The sequence below is a fragment of the Talpa europaea genome (genome assembly GCF_964194135.1).
Source record: "Talpa europaea genome assembly, chromosome: 13".
NCBI lineage: Eukaryota > Metazoa > Chordata > Mammalia > Eulipotyphla > Talpidae > Talpa > Talpa europaea.
Genome location: NC_140080.1, coordinates 71,570,360 through 71,592,433, shown reverse-complemented (window position 1 = coordinate 71,592,433; position 22,074 = coordinate 71,570,360). Strand labels below are relative to the sequence as shown.

The 22,074-nt window shown below is 39.0% G+C and overlaps 2 protein-coding genes across 2 annotated transcripts in view; one reads left to right on the top strand and one right to left on the bottom strand.

The window, feature by feature from the left end:
* The window catches only part of KIAA1328, a gene marked incomplete at its 3' end in the record, with an annotated part of 226,115 nt that extends 217,040 nt beyond the window's left edge, over window positions 1–9,075 (bottom strand). Inside the window, exons 1-3 of the mRNA XM_084252345.1 lie at window positions 8,904–9,075; window positions 1,461–1,496; window positions 488–630 (exon numbers count right to left, since the gene is read on the bottom strand). Of these exons, the coding sequence (XP_084108471.1) occupies window positions 488–630; window positions 1,461–1,496; window positions 8,904–8,961 (237 nt within the window). The 5' untranslated portion in view covers window positions 8,962–9,075. The remainder of the gene's footprint in view (window positions 1–487; window positions 631–1,460; window positions 1,497–8,903) is intronic.
* A 270-nt stretch (window positions 9,076–9,345) lies between these two features.
* TPGS2 (tubulin polyglutamylase complex subunit 2) overlaps window positions 9,346–22,074 on the top strand; it is a gene marked incomplete at its 3' end in the record, with an annotated part of 29,344 nt that continues 16,615 nt past the window's right edge. The window contains exons 1-2 of the mRNA XM_084252799.1: window positions 9,346–9,462; window positions 18,818–18,897. Coding sequence (XP_084108925.1) covers window positions 9,381–9,462; window positions 18,818–18,897 — 162 coding nt within the window. The 5' untranslated portion in view covers window positions 9,346–9,380. The remainder of the gene's footprint in view (window positions 9,463–18,817; window positions 18,898–22,074) is intronic.

Genomic DNA, 22,074 nt, shown 5'->3' with positions numbered 1-22,074 from the left:
CAAAATATTAGAGTTAAAGGCAAGGGAGAAAGAAATCAATGACTGGTTTATAAAAACAGTCTTTATATGATAAATTCCAAATGAAGGAAAAACAATAATAATCCAGGCTAAATTTACTTTTAAAACATCTTTCTTACACATAAGGAAATTTCACATGAACAAAAATCATAAACAACTGCTGTAAATTTGATTTACTAACTCTACACAGATTAGGATATAGATTTTTTTTGGAACCAAGTCAGTAACTTTTCTTAACACTTTAAACTACCATAGATGTTTTGGAGCAAATTTTGTTAGTCATACAAATAATTTATATATATAGCAAGTATTATTCAAAGAATCCTAGACTCCTCTATATTTTTTATCATCCTTGCAGATCATCTAATATTAGTTCAAGGGCCCTTATTGAAGAGCTACAGAAAATCATCTACTGGTAAGAATTTAAAAAGATTGTAAATTCAGAAAGAAAATTAAAGCAATTACTGACCTGTTCATCTATTGCATCTCCTGCACCTTTTAAAGATTCCATGGACACTGAGGCAGCATTCACCTTGGAAGTCTTAAGTTTAAGATTAGCTTTTGGACTCAGCAACTTGTGTCTTGATCTGATATTTTCTTCTGTAGACGTTCCTAAGGATTTTCATCAAAGATGGTATCAAAATTATAACTTCTCATTCTCTTAATTCCACCCCTCCATACTTGATAAACTTCATTTACAGTTCTCAATAAGTAATGAATCATGAAGAAATGATGTTTTGAATAAACTAAGGATCTCATTAAAATATTTTTAAAAGGTGTTGTGAACATTCATGAGTCACATTAAAACCAATAAATTATAGCATGTGATACATACTTTAATTTAGGGGAAATTAATCTGATGGTCACATCATTAGGGTACTTACAATTTCTCAGTTTTACTATTCATCTAAGTAATAACCAGTAAACTTTAAGGAGTCTATTATATCAACCCTAAATCAAGAAATTTTTACTTTTCTTTGAAATATTAAATTTCGGCTATTATTCATAACACAAAAAATAAGAATCTCTTGCTTCTTAATATGTAAGTGAGGGCCTCCTTGGTAGTGCAAGTCAAGTACAGCGCTCTGATGCTGTCTGCAGCCTCTGCATCGCAGGTTCGATTCCTGGCCTGCCAGGGAGAGTCCCACATGGCAGACCTCTCCTGCCACTCCTGCTGCTCCCTTCAGCAGTGTATTTCCGTAGTCTGCCTACCCGCTCTGTCTCTGGTGAATCTTCTCACCCTCCCATGCCTCTGGCCTATACCCCAGCTCTTGTATAAAAATAAATAAATCTTTAAAAAAATAAAAATAAAAAATAAAAAATTAGGTTCTCTGATTAACTATCCTCTATCCAGTTCTACCTGCAAAGTTGTCCTAAGGTTTCATTTTCTCCTAACATTTAAGAAGCAAAGGAAAGTTAAAAATTAACATAGAAAATCATACCTGGAACATATACTACTGATTGTTCTTCATCAGAAACTTTGCAGAAGGACATGAAGGAAAACAATATAAAAGATAATCCAATATCCAACTACATGCTTTGTCAAATGTTGTAAGACTTTGTTCCATAAAACTTTTATCCATGTTAATTCCCAAGTGAGGTACTGTAAATTATGCTATTAGGGTCCTTTCATTTACTTTCCTTTTGCAAACAGAGAGTTAAGTGTTCTAGTTTGCTCATTATTGGAGAAATGACAAGTTATTTTAGGCTTGAATAAATAATTTCAAAAAAGCGTCAGCTTTGAAGAACAAACACTGTTTGAGGGCAAGTCAATCATGCAGACACAAAGACAATTTCTATCCTTCTGCAGTGCATTCATGAAATGTCCCAAGAAGCCCTACTATTTAACAAATGGAGGAAATTTAAGACAAAAAGAACTATTTTGAATTTGAAAAGGAGAAATTTAGAAAGGCTAAGTTCTTATCACTACTATAGAAAGACAACCAATAAGAAACCTTTCCTTCCAGAAACAAAATTTTATTCAGAACTATATCTAAATCTGGGTATGTCCATAATAACCTCCTATTACACTTTCAGAAAGAAGTATCTAAACAATTTTGTTCAAATGACCTAGAAAAATTCCAGTTTTCTGGTATTCTTTTTATTGAGGTAACATTGGTTTATAACAATATTTATAATTCAGAGGAGTTTTCTGTTCTTTTATATAAAATGTGTTGTTTCCAAAATTTCTAGGCAAATTAATTATTAACAATTTCCCTCCTGGAAATAGCTGAAGTAAAATGGTGAATTTAATAACATGTTCAAAAAATTCACTATATTTCAGTGCAAGATTAACCCTTGTAATGGAGTCTTTTTAGGGAATGCTGATCCGAAATGCCTAGAATCCCTATGAGAATTGAGAAGACGACTGCAGTGCCAACTGTTGAAGCTGTCAGGTGGTCTCTAACAGCTCTCTACACTAGACCATGCACAAATCACAGCTTCAAAATTTTGGCTAATAAATAATGCCCTAAACTTTAAATTCCCTCAAATATCAAAGATGGAGATTAGAAAAAATTTAAAGGCATATAATACAAATAAAGCATTAGATTCTACAATGCCACGGAAACTTGATAGAAGCTAACACTGGAGCAGAGAAAGAAATTCCAAATTTCCTGACACTTAATCTATCAGCCTAAGAACACAAAACATTAAAATCCCCTAAAATGAAATTAAGCAGGCTCCTTAACAACAAAAACTGATTCAACTTTTCTTACCTACTGGTACTAACAAAGGGCACTGCAAACACAGTAGATGCCCAATAAATGTTGTGCTATTTGAAAAATACATAAAGAAAAAAGTATCTGGAGGGGAAGAAAAGAAGGCTCAAGATTCAAAAAAGTTCCATACGGCCATGTATTCAATTAGAAAATATATAATTAACTTACAGAATATTCTACAAGGATGAGCTGTGGAAAAACTAACAACTTAGGTCTTGGAAAACATAGGACACTTCCCTAGACCATTCACAAAGGAGCCTAGACAACAGACCAACCACTGGGGCCTCTACTCAGTTCCCTCGAAGATGAACTTGGAAGTTCAAGTATTTTATACTTTCTCTTCTCAAACTTGACACTACTTACCCCATCCTTACTCTTTGCTAATAACTTGGTCTCCCTTTTCATTTAAGACAAACAAATTGTAGAGACCTTCCACAAGCTTCCACCAACATATCTAATTGACTGTCTTATATTCATGTCCATAAACTCTATGTTCCCTCTTTTTACTATAGATGAACTGTCCCTGCTCCTATCTAAAGTCATTGTAGGCCTTATGCAAAAAAATACTATCCCTTCTTCCTACATGATATTTTCTCCCCTCTTTCATGAATCATTTTTCCTATTAAACTTTTTCCAGCATCCAAATATATAATAATTTTCTTTCTCCTGAAAACAAAACTCTGTTGAGCCTATGTCTTTCTCACTAACTACTGTGCCATTTTTGCTCCCTTTACAGCAAAACTCCTCAAAGGAGTAATCTATTGATACATTCACTACCTTCAATTTCTCTCCTCTCATTTATTCTTGAACCTATCCCAAAAAGCTTTCCACCCCATCACTTTAGAACAACTACTTTTAACAAGGTTACCATGGTCTCTGCATTATTAAATCCACCAGTCAATTCTCAGGCCTGACTGTATACGATCAATAGCATTTGCTATAGATAGCTACACTCCTCCTTAAACCACATTTCCCCTTAGCTTCAAAGATACTATACACTCAATTTGATCCCGACCTTCTGTTTTAACTCTTACGCATCTCAGTCTCCTTAGATTCTTCCCAGCCTCTTAATTTAGAGTGCCTCCAAGGTCCACTCCTTGGACATTTTTCCCTGTTCATTTCCTTGGTGATCTCATTCAGTCTCAGGCCTTTAAATATTATCAATATGCTACTGTCTGCCAAATTAATCTCTAGCAGAAGCCCATCCCCTACATTTAACATTGCCACTTAGATGTATAAAAGATAACTAAAACACACACACACACAAAAGATACCTCAAATTCAACATCAAACACTGAAGACCAAAAAAATTACAACATAATAAAGTCAACAACCCTGAAAGAAACAAATGATCACTGCATTTCACCTCAGAAACAACAGTACTGTGGAAAGGGTAAGAAAAATTGTAATTAAACTGGGTTTAGAGTAATACCTAGGCAGTACAATCCAACACAGAAGAGCAGCTATTGTACAGAGCTCCTCTGTTGTTAACTCAAAAACTGGCATTACACTGGAAAAGGAGGTACAAGGAGTTGGCATGGAGGACAGAGGGTGTACCACTGGAAAACCATACCATACTGGCGCAAAATGACTACTGCCTTGAGCCTAACTCTCCCAAACTAGAACAACTGGAGCCCAAACCAGAGGGGAGAGCCAAGTAGTGTCAGCTATTTGGTGATCAAGCATAGTGAAACAGTGTCTCCTCATAGAGGCAACTACTATTTATATCTTGAAGCAGTGATATACCAGACACCTGTCTTGCCACCACTAAGAGCCAAAATCAAGACAATAACCAGAGTTTGAAGCATATGGATCTTCATAACAGGAGTAAGCACCCAAGAGTAAGACTCCATGTTCTAAAAGCAAAGAGAAAAATTCCCAGCTGTGGCTATGTCTTAACTTTAGTCCTCACCCAGCACTGCATCAATTGCCTAACCATAGCCTAAAAGTTGAGACTGGCATAACACTTGGAGACATTTTGGCCAAGGAGGCGAGTACAATGGATCCCCCCCACACAACTTAGGCAACTAGCACTGTAGAACCTTGAACACTTGATGATGAATGGAGGTGACCTTTCAGTGCCCTAGTGCCCCCTTCCTCACCAGCACCAGGTCTGTAAAATAATAGATACCTAAGGTTCCTGGATAAAAAAAGTAGGATTATATTCAGCCTCTTTTAGGAGAGTTATAAAGCCAATTTAAATTTATTAAGATAAGGAAACTCCCTTTTCAAAACAATAAAAATTAAAAATGAAGAGACAGAAGAACATCATTCACAAATGTTGGAGCGAAAAAACCATAAGGGAACCGTCAATCCAGCACTGCCGTAGAATATGTCTGAGAAAGAGTTTAAGGAAAGAGTTATAACCATGCTTGCTGAGTTAAGAAAAACAATGAAGAAAAACAGGATCACAATAAAGACTGAGAAAAAAATGTGACTGTTACAACAAGAACTAATGTATCTAAAATATACTGTAACTGAATTAAAAATTAGAATACAGGTCCTCAACATAGAAAAATGCAAGTAATGGAGAGAATTAGTGAGTCTGAAAGTACAATGGCAAAGAACAAAGAGAACTAGCATCCATATCATGGGGATTACAGATGGAAAAGAAAAAGGCATAGAAAATTAAAAAAAAAAAATTGCTGAAAACCATATCAACCTGTTTCAAAAGGACTAAAATGTTCCAAACAAAATAGTATTAGACTGACATACACCAGGACATATTAGTATTAAACCACTGAAGGGCAATGGCAAGGATAGAATATTAAAAGTATCAAGAGAAACATACTTTTTCAGCAGAGCCTTCAAACAAAAATCAACAGAAAAAGAGAGAATAAAGAAAAATCAATACAAGTAATATAAGACAAAGAAAATGGAAACTAAATATAAAAGAAGGGTGTCAATAAGTAGACACACTAAAAAAAATCAAAATGATAATAATCATTTATGTCTCTTATATTATATAGAAACAATCTAAGTGCCCAGTGATTAAAGGACTAGATGCGGAAGATGTGGTATCCACATAACAGAACACTACTCAGCCATAAGGAAAGATGAAATATGCAATTTATTACAAAATGGAAGGAACTTCACAGAATTATGTGTAGTAAAGCCAAGGCAGACTGAAAAAGACACACATAACCCAAGGATACCAAGCCCCACACCTTATGTCATCTCACTAAAATGTAAGCACTGAGAGAGGATTTTTGTTTCATTTTGGTCAATGTTGGTATCTCCAAACATCAAAGAATGCCTCCTTGTAAGCCACCTATGAAAGAATGAATTTGATATTCATTTACTTTTAAAGTCACTGTCCAACAACTTTCAAAGTCACCTTCCTCTATTTTAATCAAACGAAACTGGCAAAACTTGTTAGCTACACCATGCTACATTTCTTTTTAAATATAAAAATAACCAGTAAACCTCAATCCAATCCTTTCTAATCATTGTAATCTGTCTTCATCATATTGTCATGAGAATCCAAATATTTATCTTCTTCAAATACAGAGATGCCCACAAAACATACATACTTTATGGGAGAACAAGAGAATGCTCATACCAATCTATCCAAATGCCCAGAATTAAAACATCAAAGGCAGAAACAGTGGAGAGAAGCATGTCTAGATTACTGGAATCTGAAAGAAACTTAGTACTGACAACTGTAATGAGTTTCATTCAGTTACCATTAACACATGAATATGTAATGATTAGTGACCACAACTACTTTGCTGGATTGCTGGATAGTATATTAATGTAACATCCACATAAATTCTTTGTCTATTTTTAATTGAAAACTCAATGACAGAAATGATAGCTATAGCAATGTTTTCACCAGGTCCAGTATTTCTTAATATCAACTTACTAATACTGTTAACACACTTGAGTATATTTACATTCACATATAGATGCTGAGGAACACTAATTTCTGATATTACCAAGAACAATAATGAAGGGGAAAGGCGGCTTATTGCTGAAGGGGCACTTTTTTTTTTTTTGCATATTTAACCCAAAAATGACAATATGGCTTATATATTGTTTACACATTAGGTACAAAGATGTAACCTGTGCAAAACAGCACTGCTGAACCACACTGTGCAGGTGATGCATAAAACATAAGAACAACAGCAAAAAGAAAAAAAGGGGACATTCAGTCACAGATGATCTATCCTCACATGAAGGAAACATAGGACTGGGAACTTTCTCAATCACATTGTTCTAATTTCAATAAAGGTGAAGATGGAAAATCTTTGAAGAGTGTGAAAATACCAAATTATAGGGACATACTTTTTTCTGATGAAAGTTAAACCATAAAGACTTTGGGATGACTTGGGAAATCATTAATATGACAAGAAAATAAATCAAGACCCAAAACACATGACTAAACCAAGTGACTAATAACTATGGATATGCTTTTTAGCAAAGATTCAGTAACAAATTTGCATTTGATTTAAAATGAAAGTATCTTATGCAGGATGTTAATTGATCATTTTGTGAAATAGATTGGGGAAATAGGCGCTAGTAGAACCCTTTTAATTCCATTCAAGCAATTGAATTTCTATAGGATGTAGTCACAACCATTTTTCGTATACAATTTCAACTCTTCACTTTCAATAGAAAGACGGTATTTTACAGTAATTTTAAGAGTAAGGGAGAATGTAGAAGGGAGGATATGACTTCTAGGTGAAATAGTAACAGGACAACAAATAAGTGAGTACAGACAACTAAGACCAAGAGCATAGGTTAACATAACTGTTAATTTATTCAGTTCCAACCCAACAGACTGCTTCCCCCATACACCATTTATTCTATATCAGAGCAATACCATTGATCATAAAATTAAGTAATAATAACCAAAACCACATGGTTATGAAAATGTACTAAAGAAGCTTGTTACAAGCTATAACCTACTTGTACCTCCTCTATCACAAACTTCTATCAATGCAGAGGCAGTGTTTCAGGACAACAAACTCATTGGCAATTCCTGACTTCCTGATTCAACCCAGTTGTTCCCAATGAATGTATTCTTTTTGCATCCTTACTGACAGGTAAGAGAAAAAGTACTTAATTTGCATGGTGCATTAGTGTGGTTTCATCCAGTATGAGAAATTGATTTCACTTGATTCTCACCAACTTAACAGAGAAAAGTGGTACTTCTATTTAGAAAGTGCATAAGACAAACACTGAGCAGCATGAAGTGCAAAAATATACCTCTCTCCAAATCATGACACGTCAATTCCAGTAACTCAATAAAGGAAAATGATAATAAAATTGTGTAAGTTTCACAGGGAGTTTAGTAGAATCTGCAAACAATGATTCTGCCTCTAACTCTGCTATCATCAATCCCATTAAAGATACAAAAAGATTAGCCTCTGCAGCACCCAACAATAATTGCCTTCCTTTCAGTAACACTCCTCCAATTAACATGACCTAAATCATCATCAGGACCAAAGATCAGCTAGGAACAGTTTACCAAACCCAGGGAAACGCACTTGACATCTCATCAGACAATGAACCACCGAATACAACAACATGGTAAAAGTTCCACTGCTGCTCCACCTCCAAACAATCCAAGAATGTCAATATTACCAGTGAACACCCATAATCTATATCTTCAATCGACGGTACTTCCCAGCAGGATGATTCGGATCCTACTCAGCAACAAGCACCACCAGATCACGTCCCAGGATAAGGAGACCCAAGACCCGCACCTCTTCTAAAATCCCACTACGAAAATAAATTCTCACTGACAAGCCTTCGAAGTCCCACAAGGTCCTGACACTCCTAAATCAAAACAAAAAGGAACCTGGTCCAGCTGAAACGGGACAAACCCAACACGCTTCCCTTCTCCTCACAAGGACACAGCGAGCCCGAGGTGACCCAGGGCGGGGGGGCCCTAGAGCCCCAGATCGGGCCACAATTCCAGGCCATCTTCCAGATCTCAGGGACCGCGAGGGCTGGGAAACATCTACGCTGAGCCCCACCCCTGAGCTCCAAACGGGACTTGTCGCCGGCTGGCCGGCCATCTGATTCCCGGCACCTGGACCACGGCCGGACGGGCGGCCGCGCCCCCGGAGTTCGCACAGAGCTTCCCCTCCACCGTGAGACCCACGCGATCGCCCGCAGGAGGGCGGCGGAGCCCCCTGCCAGCCCCGCAAAGGATACAGTCCCGGCTCCAGAACGCCGCGGCGCCCGGGCGGGAGGGGCCCGCCACGTCCGCCATCTTGAAACAACCGCCACTCGGGGCGCCGCGCCCGGCCGGCTCCGCCCCGGCCCGCAGGCCCAGAGCCCATTGGCCGCACGGCGCCCAGGCCCGCCCTCGCCTGCGCGGCCGGCCCCGGCGGGGTGGGGCGGGCGGGCCCGAGGAGTCGCTGTGTACCCGCGGCGGGGGGTGGAGCGCCCGCCCGGCCCGCGGAAAGGGTCGCCCCGCGGAGCTGCTGCTCCCAGACCGGCCGGGGCCCCGCATCTCTGCGCCGCCGAGAGCTCAGGCGCCGCGCACTACAAGTCCCGGCATGCCGTGAACGCCACGGCCCCGCTGCGGCGGCCCCCGGCCCGCCCTCCCGCCCGCCGCGCCCGCCGCGCCCGCCGGCCCCCCGGCCCCCCGGCGCCGCACTGGCCGCGCGCGGAGCCGCGACGCGAGCCATGGAGGACGCGCAGTCCCCGCTGCCGGGGGGCAGCAAGCCGCACCTGGAGAAGCTGACCCTCGGGATCACCCACATCCTAGGTGAGGGGGCGGGGGCCGTGGGGGCGACCGGGGGACGAGGGCGTGTGCGCTAGGAGCCCCAAGGGGCGACGGGGCGCCGAGCCCGGGCTGCCCGTGGGCACCGCGGCTTGGACTTGCGTGGCCACGGGGGGAAGAGGGGGTGCCGGTGTGGCTAGGCCGGGGAAGGCGCGCCGGGAGTGTTTGGAGGCTGTGCTGGGAAACCCTACGGCCCCCGGCCCCCGCCCCCCGAGGAGGTGCCGCCCCGGGGCTCAGGACGGACGGGGAAAACGGGCAAAGGGGGGACAGCGGACTCCTGACAGTTGAAATGTGGGGTCTCCCCAGAGGCATTCTTGTGGCCAAGGGATAAGTATCCTTGAAACTGAAGCCCGTCCTCTGGGAGCAGAGAGAGCTGGGGAAGTGCTGCAGCCATATCCTCCCGGGACAGCTCCCTCCGAAGAGGTTGAGAGCTCGCCCCCCTGGATAGAGAGTGATGTCCTTTATTGAACCTTTACTTAGCAACTCCCGCTGTGTTAGACTCCAGGGCTACTAAGAGGAAAAAGCAAAACCACAGTTCGGGGGTGGGGGGATCAACAGACCAGGTCTGTAAAAAGTGGGAGAGGTCAGTAATCGGTTATTGTGCAGATGCGGCCCACAGGAGGAGGTTATTGACCTTATCTGGGGAGTTAAAGGGCATGTCCCACAGGAGATGATGGTAGATGTTGCAAGGTAAATGAGTTATCCAGATAACCAAGAAGGAAAAATGCAGTCTCAGCAGGCCGAATAGCATGCTTCCCTGCCTTCCCATCACATAATGAAATCCAAATTCTATCCCACGACCCCACAAGTCCCTTGTGATCCACCCTCATCCCTCTGTCTGACCTTATTTTCACTCTGCTTCGACCACTGTAACCTCCTCGTTGTACCACAAATACACTAAGTTCCTTCGGTCTCTAAGACCTTTGCAATTTGCTGAGACCCTCCTCCTGAAATTATCTTCCTCATAATGTCTTTCCCGCACGTTATTAAAATCTGTGCTTTAATATGACCTTACATAAACCTTTCTGAATAAAATTCTAATAACATCTCTATCATCTCCCTCCCTTTATCTTATATTTTATCCTCATGGCATTTATCACTACTTGAAGTTAGGTATTTATTTGGCTGCTTTTTAAATTTGTCTCTTTTCAGTAATTAAAGTCCATGAATATAGCAACTCTGTGTTGTGCTTCCCTGTACAGCAGGTGGTCCAATAAGTCCTTTAATAACGCTATTTAGTCCTATTCAACATCACTTGGTGGTAACACTGGTAAGGGGGAAAAAAGTTGATTCCCAGCTGGAGCCACTTCTGCCTGAAGCTGGCACATTCTTCCCAGGTCTGCATGGGTTTTCTTTGGCTACTCTGCTTTCCTCCCACATTCCAAAGAGGTGCCTGTAGGGTTGACAGGTGTGTCTAAATTGTTCCTGTGGGAGTAAGTTGGTGGAGGGTGGGGGGCAGGCATTGTGAGTGTTCCCTGTGAGGGAAGCATGGCCTGTGGTTTGGATCCCACCATGTTCCTTGAGCTGTTGGGATAGGATCCAGCCACCTGTGACTCTCACCTGGACTAAGGGTATTGGAGAATGAATGAATACAAATAACTGTGTAATAGTACAAATGCTTTTGGCTTTTTATTTAGAAGCTTAGTGATGTGACCAGAACTACGCCATAGGAACTTACCTCTTGTTGGTATCAATTAGCCTATGGTTTAATTGTTCCTTATATGTCACTTTGTGTAAAGTCACAGTTTCCAAGAACCTATATGTGACGTTATGGGAGAACATACAGTGTTTCCCAGTGCCAAAACAGTGAGTGAAACATGAAATCATGATGTGTTTGGGAAAGTAATAAGTTTTAGAAATGAAATTATAGAGTTGAACAAGGAGAGAGCTAATCATCAAGACCACCCATAACCTAGCTCGTTATTTTTATCCAAACTTCTGCCCTGTTGTGTTTACGGATTTAGTCAAGCAGGTCTTGCTATTGTCCCATTATTCCCTTTATAAATCTTCATTACTCCCTTCATAAATCTGAGTTTTCTGTAAATAAGAAGTTAATTTCTTTTGTTTAATGTTTAGTCTACTCAAGCCAACCAAATTTCTCTTATGTTGTTTCATATAAAAACCTTGTAGGGTAAGTGAATTGGTTAGGCTTTTACACCACTGGCTATCACCTGCAGCCTTGATTGTGCTAAGGCAGGAGGTGCTTGGGAGTGTGGACTCGGGGCACACATGCCTGATGGTAGACACCTGGAGCATGGTGTGAGCATGCGCAAGTGTGCACACCTGAGCCTGGAGGCTGAGGGTATAAGTGCGGCGTCACTCAGAGACAAAAATGGCTGCAGCGGAATGGCTAGGAGAGGACAAGCGATGGCTATGAGTGGAAGAAACCAGAACGCCAGAGAGAGCCTAAAGAGAAAGAGTAAAGACTCGCCAGGGACTGCCAGCCAGGCCCCTAGCCTCCCTGCCTTGCCTACCTGTGTGCAGCCTTGCCTCACAACAATTGGTATAGAAAGAGCAGAAAAGCCTGAAAAAGACATTGAGGGCTCCAGGATTCTCCTTTATCCATCTGCCTGAATCGATTGAGAACCTGCCCCGTGCTTTTTACCACTACAGACCTAAACAATTAAAAACTATTAAAAATTTTACTTAAACGCTTAATATATCTATTATTAAGTAGTTCAGATATCAGATAAACTGCTAACCCAACCCTATAAGGCAAAACCTACTAAGGAATTAAACAAGTCTGTAATCAAATAGAGTTAAGCTAGCTTTCCATAAACATTCTAAAGTGTTTATAAGGTTCATCAAAACCTCATAATTTATTATTTAATTAGTTTTATTGAGATGTTGGTTTACATGTATATGTTAATATATATGTGTTTAGGTTCATACCTCTTCATAGTAGCAGTCAAAAGTGGAAACAATCCAAATATTCATCAACTGAATAATGGTTTACAAAATGTGGTATAGCCATACAATAGAAAATTATTTAGTTAGAAAAAGAAATGAAGTACTGATATATGCTGCAGTAGGGATGAACCTTGAAAACTAAATGAAAGAAGTCAGGTACAAAGACCACATGCATGATTTCCTTTACATGAAATGTCTAGAACAGACAAATCTATATAGAGACTTAAATGTTAGTAGTGCTGGGGAAGGGGAGTAGGAAACACTGCAAAAGGTACAGGGTTACTTTTGGGGGTAAGGATGCATAATACTGAATATACTAAAAAACATCAACCACACATTAAAAGGGTGAACTTGAGACTGTGAATTATACCTCAAAGCTATTTTTTAAAAAGAATTCTAAAACCAGCCCTCCAAGGTTTCCTATCCTAATCCTCAAGACTATGAAACTGATGAAATGTCACCCCATGATGATATTATATTAAATGACAAAAGGGAGATTTTCCAGGCGAACCTGATCTAATCATATAAGCCCCTTAAAAGAAGCTGTTAATAGAAGAGGAAGTTGAAGAGACCTGAAGCAATAAAAGGATTTGTTATGCTGTTGCTGGCTTGAAGATGGATGGGAACACTTGACAAGGACTAAAAGACGCTTCTGGAAGCTGAAAGTGACCCCAGCTGACAGCAAGCAAGGAATGGAGAATTCAGTTCTACAACCACAAGGAATTAAATTCTGTCAACAACAGAACTGATCTTGGAAGATGACCTGAACTCTGAATGAAAACAATTATCACCTGTTACACCTGGCATAAAAATAGGACTGTAGAGCAATGATTTTAACATTAGCAGAGAATCCAGTCATGCTGTTCCAGACTTCTGAACTACAGAACACTGACCTAAATTGCATGTTATTTAAAGCTGCTAATTTATGATTATCCATGCCATTATCCATAATAGAAAACTTAACACCTTCCGCATTTTAAAGAGCACGCTTCAAAAAGAAACATAAGTGTAATGTGATCACAAAATTATAAATTATACTGATAATATCAAATCTCTCATACCAAAAAATATGAACCATCTATTAGTAGAAAAAAATTTTAAATCTAGATCACATAATCAACTATTTGTTGTTTCCAAAAGTCTACCTAAAAGCAAATTTATTAAAAATGCTAAAAATAAAGGGATGGCTATGTGTTTCTGGTTACCCACAACACCCACACCTTCAATGATTCGCTGGAAGAACTCACAAATATTCCAGCTATAGTTTCTTGTATCGGTCAACAAGGGACACAGACATGACAGGTGGAGTCTTGAAGCATCCATAAGCTTCTCAAGGTTTCATTTCTGAGAGTGGTCACGTGAAATATACTTTTTTTTTTTTAAGTAGTGAAATGTAAGTATGTGTGAAGTGTTTCTTACCAGGAAAGCCTGTTTAAGACTCAAATTCAGAGGCTTTATTTGTTCTAGTCACATAGGGAGAACAACTTGCCATTATTATCAAGGTTTTGGACTTGAAGAAGGATAGTGTGTCAAGAAATTTAGTGGGTTAATGCAGAGGTGGGCAGAACATCCTTATAAATATGAAACATATCCAAAGGCCACAGTCCCAGGCACCAGTCAGAGGTGAACCCTTCAGCAGGTCATTCTAAAGGTGTTAACCTGGGTTGGCTTTGTTTTTTCTGTGCAGTCCACCCTACCTCCCAGCTCTCCAAATGTCTCACCTTCAAAGCCCTGACTTTATAGCATTTCCTAATTCTTTGATTTGTTAATAGACTACTAATGTCTTTAAATTATTCTCTTTGAATAGTCTTATTTAATCAGAGGTTCTAAGTTGTCTTTTCTCAAGAGTTTTAATGTCATATCTTAGATTCCAAGATCTCTCATACTTTGATCTGTGGCCATAATTTTTCAGTAATGTAGATGACCATTTTTTCCAACCTGTGCACATTTGCCTGTCCCAAAAAGTCACCTCTGAGCACACAAACATAAATTTCTGTCTTTCAAGCTTCTTAATTGCAGACTATGGAATACACTCTGGCTAGTTGAGGCTAAAGATATACTTTTGCTAGTTAAGGCAGAAAAGGGTCAATTAAGAAACATTAATCTACAGATTCATAGGGAGAACTAAAGAGCCATTGCTAGGTTGAAAGTCATACTTCAAAAAATGGATGCTAAGTAGGATATATCTGCAAGATAAGGAATCTGCTGACACTCAACCCAAACTCCTTCACTGTGCTTGTGAGATGATCCAATATCTTCATTTGCCCATTACTTCACTTGCTCATTCTCTTCCAGATTTTTTGAGTGAATTGCCATGCAGGAATCGTGGTTTCCTATTTGCAATGGAATCTGAGAAATGTCTTTACCTGCTCAGTCTAAAAAACAGGGCTGCACACATTGGAGGGAACAAAAGTGTTCATTGAGCATTCTGCAGGAAAGGCCACATCACTCTTCAAAACCCAAATCAACTATGCATGGCTTGTGGCATTTTCTATCACTCTCAGTCATCTGCCTTCCTCTACCATTAGCCTGTGTCCCGTGGGGCCAGTATTGCCCAATTTAACACCAAATTATTGACTATTTGAAGTTTTTACTTTTGTTTCATGCTTATCTTGTTTTTCTAACAAGGCCATAAAATTCTTCAGACAGTGTTTCCAACTTAAATTCCTGATCTCTGGCAGTGATTTAATTCCCTTGGTCTGTGTGTGTGTTTTGTTCCAGTTCCATGCTATCTTTGGTATGGCTTTAAAGTATAGTTTGAAGTCTTGGAGTGTAACACCTCTACTTCCCGTTTTTAGTCAGGAGGGATTTGGCTATTTTTGGTATGTGTTCTTTTGTTGGTTTTGTGATCCCCTGTGAATTTCAGAAATACTTGTACCATTTCTTTGAAAAATGTCATTGAAATTTTTAATGGAATTGTATTGAACCTATAAATTGCTTGGTAGAATGCCTATTTTGACAATGTTGATTCTTCTGATCCATGAGCAGGGAATGTCTTTCCAATTTCTTTGAGTTGTCTTCTTTTTCTTTTAACAATGTTTTATAATTTCCTTGTATAGGTCTTTCACCTCCTTTGTTAGGTTTATTCCCAGGTATTTAATTTTTTTTTTACAACTGTAAATCAGATGGTCTTTTTAATTTCTTCCTTTTCAGACTGATTGCATATAGGAAGGCTGCTGTTTTTTGTGTATTGACTATATAACCTGCTACTTTACTGAACTGATTTATTGTGTTAATTATTTTTTTCCATAGATTTTTGAGGGTTCTCAAGATATATCATCATCGGCAAATAAAAACAGCTTTAATCTTTCCCAATTTGGATTCCTTTTATGTCTTTCTCTTGCCTAATTACTCTAGCTATTAGAGTCCAGTGTTATATTGAAAAGCAGTGGTGAGAGTGGACATCTTTGTCTTGTTCCATTTTAGTGGAAAGGCTGTCAGTTTTCACTGGTGAGAATGATGTTAGCTGTGGGTTTGGCATAGATGGTTTTTATTATGTTAAGATATGTTTCTTTTATCCCAAGTTACATCATAAATTGATGTTAAACTTTATTAAATGCTTTCTCATCATCTACTGATATGATCGTATGGTTTGTATTTCTCTTTTTGTTGATGTGGTGAAATATGTTAATTGATTTTCAGATGTTGAACCATCCTTGTGTCCCTTGAATAAATCCCCCTTGGTCATGGTGTATAAGCCTTTTGATGCATGTGTTGTTGGATTTGGTTTGCTAAGGTTTTATTGAGGATTTTAGCATCCATGCTCACTAGGGAGCTTGGTCTGTAGAGTGTGTGTGTGTGTGTGCGCGCGTGCGTGTGTGCGTCTTTCCTCGCTTTGGTATTAGTCTGATGTATTGGTAGTATTCCTTCTTTCCCAACGTTTTGGAAGAGTTTTAGCAGTGTAGGCATTAGTTCATCTTTGAATGTTTGGTAGGACTCACTTGTGAAACCATGTGGTCCTGGGCTTTCAGTTTTTTGGGAGGGTTTTGATTACAGTGTCAAATTCCTTGTTTGTGATTGGTTTGTTCAAGTTTTCTATTTTTTTTCTTTGTTCAGCCTTGGATGATTGTATAATTCTAAGAATTTGTTCATATCATCTAGATTGTTGAATTTGTTTGCATATAAATGTTCGTAATAATCTCTATTTTCTGCATTTCTGCTGTGTTGTAATTTCTCCTCTCATTTTTGATCCTATTTGAGTTTTCTCCCTCTTTTTCTTTGTGAGCCTGGTTAGAATTTTGTCTATTTTGTTTATTTTTTTCAAAGAACCAACTTTTGGTTTCATTGCTCTTTTGGGCTGTCTTTTTTATTGCTATTTCATTTAGTTCTGCTTTAAAACCTTTTGTTTCCTTCTACTTGCTTTTGTTTTGTTGTTGTTTCTCTAGTTCCTCAAGATGGGAGATTAGATTGTTTCCTGATTGGGCCTGTATTGCTATGTACTTTTCTCTTAGGCTTTTGTTATGTCCCATGGCTGTGTCCTCATTATCATTTGCCTCAAGGTTTTTTTTTTTTAATTCTTTGATTTTCTCATTAACCCAGTGGTCTTTCAGTAGCATGTTGTTTAGTCGCCATGTAATGGGGGGGGGGGGTTCCAGTTTATTTCTATGATCTCAGTCTTCATATGCTTGTTGAACTTTGTCTCATGCCCCAGTATGTGGTTGATCCTAAAGAATAATCCATGTGCACTTGAGAAAAAGTTTGTTCAGTTTTAGGAGGGTCTGTTAGGCCCATGTGGTCTAGACCTTTTATTAGGGCTATTGTGCCCTTGTATATTTTCTGTCTTGTTGATCTGTCCATTGCTAAGAGTGGGGTGTTGGGGTCTCCTGTCACATACATATTTGCTCAAGTGTCTCTTTTCAGAAACAATAGTAATTTTCTAATGTTTTTTGGTGCTCTCACGTTGGGTGAGAATATTTTGATGAATGTTATGTCATCTTAGTGTATTGCCCCTTTGTTCATAATATACTGTCCATCCATGCCTCTTGTCACCTCTTTTAGCTGAAAGTTTGTTTTATCTGATGAAATATGACTACCTCCTTTGGGGGGCCATTAGCTTGTAGAATTGTTTTCAACTCTTTACTTTGAAACTGTGTTTATCTCTGGAATTTAGGTTTATTTCCTGGAGGCAATAGAAGGTTGGATTCTGTTTTCCAATCCAACATGCTACACTATATCTTTTTATTGGTGAGTTTAGTCCAATAAAGTTGAGGGTAATTATTGATATGTGGAAGTCTGTTACTGCTGTTTTGTTCGTCTTTTTGTGGTTCTATTTAATTCCTTATTCAGTTTTTTTGTGGTCATTCCTCTATTGATTTAGATAATAAGGCTGCTTGTAATATTACTTGGGGTGGGGATTTAGTTGTAGGAAATTTCCAAAGGTTTTGTTTGTCTGAAAGGTCCTTATTGTTCCTTCATATAGAAAGGAGAGCTTTAACCAAATAAAGTATACTTAGCTGGCTTATATTTGAGTATGACTTAATCTTAACTAAGTACATCTGAATCACAGGTTATTTTCTGGGATTCTGGGCAATTTAACTTACATATTTTATGTCTTAGATTAAGGACTTTAAGATCTTGATTCTGGGTGAACACGGACAAGTGGAGAATGTGGGAAGAAGTATTAAAATCCATTGTATCTCCACTTAGGTGGCTTCTCTTTTACGTCAGCATGAATACTAGAACTGGAGAGAGGAGATTATTTGGAGACCTTTTTCTGCTTTGAAGATTTTGAAATGACTTTGTTTTCAGTATATTTCTGCACAGAACCCATTTTATATCATATTGTCTTGGCTTCTAAATCCTAGAGCTCAAAGAATAGAAGGTGGGTTTTATTTAGAAGAAAAATTGGCAAGCAGGTTTTATATCTTATAAAAGTTGTTGAGGTACTATTATTTTTTTTAAAGATTTATTTATTTATACAAGCACTGGGGTACAGTCAGAAATGCAGGAGGGTGAGAGAATTCACCAGAGCCAGAGCGGAGAGCAGAACAGGCAGACTGATGAAGTACCCTGCTGAGGGGAGCAGCGGGTGGCAGGAGAGGTCTGCACACCATGTGGGACCCTCACCCTGGGGCCGGGGATCGAACTGGCGCCTCAGAGGCCACGGGCAGCTTCGCAACCCAGCGCTCAACCGCTGCGCCACCGGGGAGTCCCCTATTATTATTTCTTTTGAAGAATCATAAGAATATGTGGACTTGCAGAAATCTAGACTCTCTGGTCTTTGTTCAGCAAGCAGAATGGTGAGTGTAGGGCACATTCCAATAATGTAAATTGCATGGTCCAAGGTTAGGAGACTGAGTGCCTTTGAGAGACTGATTGGGTCTTTCCTGCTTTTACTAGAGCAATAATGAACAGATTGTTTATGTCTAGTGTAGAAATGTGTAAGAGTGGACCAATTGCAACTCTATGTATATTCTTTTTCCCTTTCCAGAATCTTCCCCAGGGGTGACAGAGGTGACCATAATAGAAAAAGCACCTGCTGAACGTCATATGATTTCTTCATGGGAACAAGTAAGTATTGTCTTGTCAGATCCTTCTCAACAAAGAAAGATGCAACTTAAATGCTCCTGAGAAGGAAAGATTAGGGCATGAAACCTATTTTCAAATCATGGCTGCCTTCAAATTAGTGTTCACCATTCTCTCTGTTTCTATTCAAGTTTCTTAATACTCTACATTTCATGCCATTTTTCCAGCATGGAGCATCGCCACTTAGCCACTATCACATGGAGGCAGTGAAACATTGGAGACTGCATATAGAAAGCTAAAAATTCAGCAAGGAAAGGAAAAATCAAATAATAAGCACACATCACAGAATGTGGTTAAGTGATGCAGAGAAGTACTGTCCAGATCAATACTTAGTACTTCCCAGTCGTCTTCTGAACTTTGATACATTTACATGGTAAAAGTTTTAAGCTTCTAAACTGGGTCAGGCATTGTGCTTGGCATTGAGTCCTGGGAATTCACTAGTAATCAAAGGGAACAGTTTTTACCTCTTACTGTGCGAGATATAGTGTAAATCAGCACAAATATCATTACAAGGCAGACACAGAGGTAAAAGGAGCATTGTCAGAAGACCTGACGCAGTCAGTAGGATGGAAAAAGTTTTTTGCCAAAGAAGTTAGATGTTGTTAACTAGGTAGAGAAGATTTGGAAGAAGGAAGAGGCCTTCAGCCTGTGTGAAGGCTTTGAGATGGGAAGGATTACATTTTCTGACAGCATAAAGAATGTTCATGTGCAGCACAGGAGAGTAAAGAAAAGAGTATGGCAAGGGCCAGGACTTGCAGGGTTTATCATAAAGAATTTGCTCATTCTTCTTGGAGCAAATGGAAACCACCTAAATATTTTAAGTTCTGAACTAGGAAGATCATTTTTCTGCTTCGGAAAAATTACTGTGGCTGAGCAGTAGCAAATGGGTTTTACTAGAGGCATGAAATTGCCTGGCTATTGAATGAGCACCAGGTAACACATAACATAATTATTTCATCTAATCTTTATAATAATCCTGCAAAGTGGTGTTGATATCTCTTGTGTTATAGATTAAGAAGTTAAAGGATTTTTCCTTGGCCACGTATTACTAAGTGGCAAAGCCTGAAATTTCTTGTTCTGTTAGCTTTTGGATTTGTTTGTTCTTTTTCTGGTTCCTTGAGAGGAGAGAAAATGTTGTTTGTTTTAGCTCTTGTCTTGTTTCTTGATGTGGGCTTGTAGTGTTCCTCTTAGTACTGTTTTTTGCCATATCCTATAACTTTTATACAGTTGCGCCTTTGTTGTTATTTTTCTCAAGCTTTTTTTTATTTCTTTGATTTCCTCTTTAACCTAGTAGTCTTTCTGTATTGTGTTGTTCAGTCTCTGCTTGTTAGAGGATTTCTCTACTTTCTTTTTGTAGTTGATTTCTGGTTTTATACTATAAGGTGCTTGGTATATCAGTCTTCATGAATTTGTTGCTTCTTGTCTGGCAACCCAGTATGCAGTCAGTCCTGTAGAATGTCACATGTGCACTTGAGAAAAATGTGTATTCTGCTTTCGTAGGGTCCAGGGCCCTATTGATGTCTGTTAAGTCCACTTGGTCTCATTCTTAGTTTGGGGTTATTGTGTCCTATTCATTTTCTTGTTGACCATTGGTGAGAGTAAGTTACTGAAGTCTCCTACCACAAAGGTGTTTTTTCCCATTGTTTTGTTTTCAGAGTTGAAAGTAGTTGACAAATATATTTTGGTGCTCCTTCATTTGGTAAGTATACCTTAGTGAGTGTTATGTCTTCTTGATGTATTACTCACTTTTCATTATATAGTGTCCATCCCTCTCTCATTACCTTTTTCTTTTAACTGGAAATCTCTTTTGTCTGATTTAAGTATGGCTGTCCCCATCTTCTTTTGTGTCACATTTGCTTGTAGGATTGTTCTCCACCCTTTAATTTGAGTCTGTGTTTATCTTTATAGCTTAGGTGTGTCTCCTGGAGGCACCAGAAATTTGGATTCTGTTTCCTAATCCAACCAGATACTTCGTGTGTTTTAATTGGTGTGTTTAGTCCATTTACATTTGGATTGTTGATACATAAAAATCTGTTGCTACCATTTGTCCTTAATTTTATTGTTATATTTCCTTGTTCCATTATTTGTGGGTGTTCCTCTTTTTGGCTTAGGTATAGAGCTCCCTTTTAATGTTTTTTGAATGTGGTAGGGTTCAGTTTTTACTAACTCCTTCAGTTTCTATTTATATGAGGCCTTTACTTCTCCTTCATATCTGAAGAGCCTTTCAGGAAAGAGTATTCTTAGTTGGCAGGTTTTTAAGTTTTTCGATCACATCATCCCATTCTCTCCTTGCCTGCAGTGTTTGTTCAAAGAAATCTGGTATTAGCCTAATCGGGTTTCCTTTATTTATTATCTGCCTTTTCTCCCTCATAGGCTTCAATATGCTTTGTGTTGAACTCTTGGAAGCTTCAATATTTTATATCTTGGTGTAGGTCTCTTTTTGTTTAGGTACCTACGTGTTCTTTTAATCTCATAGAGTTATGTATTTATTTCCTACTCCAAATTCAGGATTTTTCTTCTATTATTACTTCAAATAAATTCTCTGTTCCTTTCTCTCTTACCCCTCTAGGATATCCTTTATTCTTATATTACCTTTATTACGGAGTTAGATAATTCTTGAAGTGTATCTTCTTTTTTGGGGGGTTTGTTTTCTTCTGCCTTTCATTCTTTTACCTTTCATCTTTATATTCTCATTTTCAGGTTCGCCGATTCTCTCTCCCATTTAGTTTATTCTGTTTTCATAGCTTCCTGCATATTGATCTTTTTATATACTGCAATTGTGTTTTCTTAGAATATAATTTTTATTCTTTTCATTAATTTACTTAGGACATTCATTTGTTTTTCTGAATTTTCTTCTGTATCTTTGATCTACTTTTCTATGTTTTTTTCTGTGTTCTTCGAAATTCTTTATCATGGCAAGTTTAAATTCTGTATCTGATGGGGAGAATAGATCATCCATGTCTTTGTGATTGGGTTTTGTAGATTTGCTCTCTTTCTTTGCTGTAGTATTCCCAAGAATATTCATGTGGCTATTTTTTGTGCTTTACCATCTCCCTATTGTTTGCTTTCAGTGCCACACTGCTGTGGGTATGGCTTTTTACCAGGCCTAGTTCTGCCCTTGCACTGGACCAGGGTTCTTACCGACTGTTCTTGGAGTTGCTG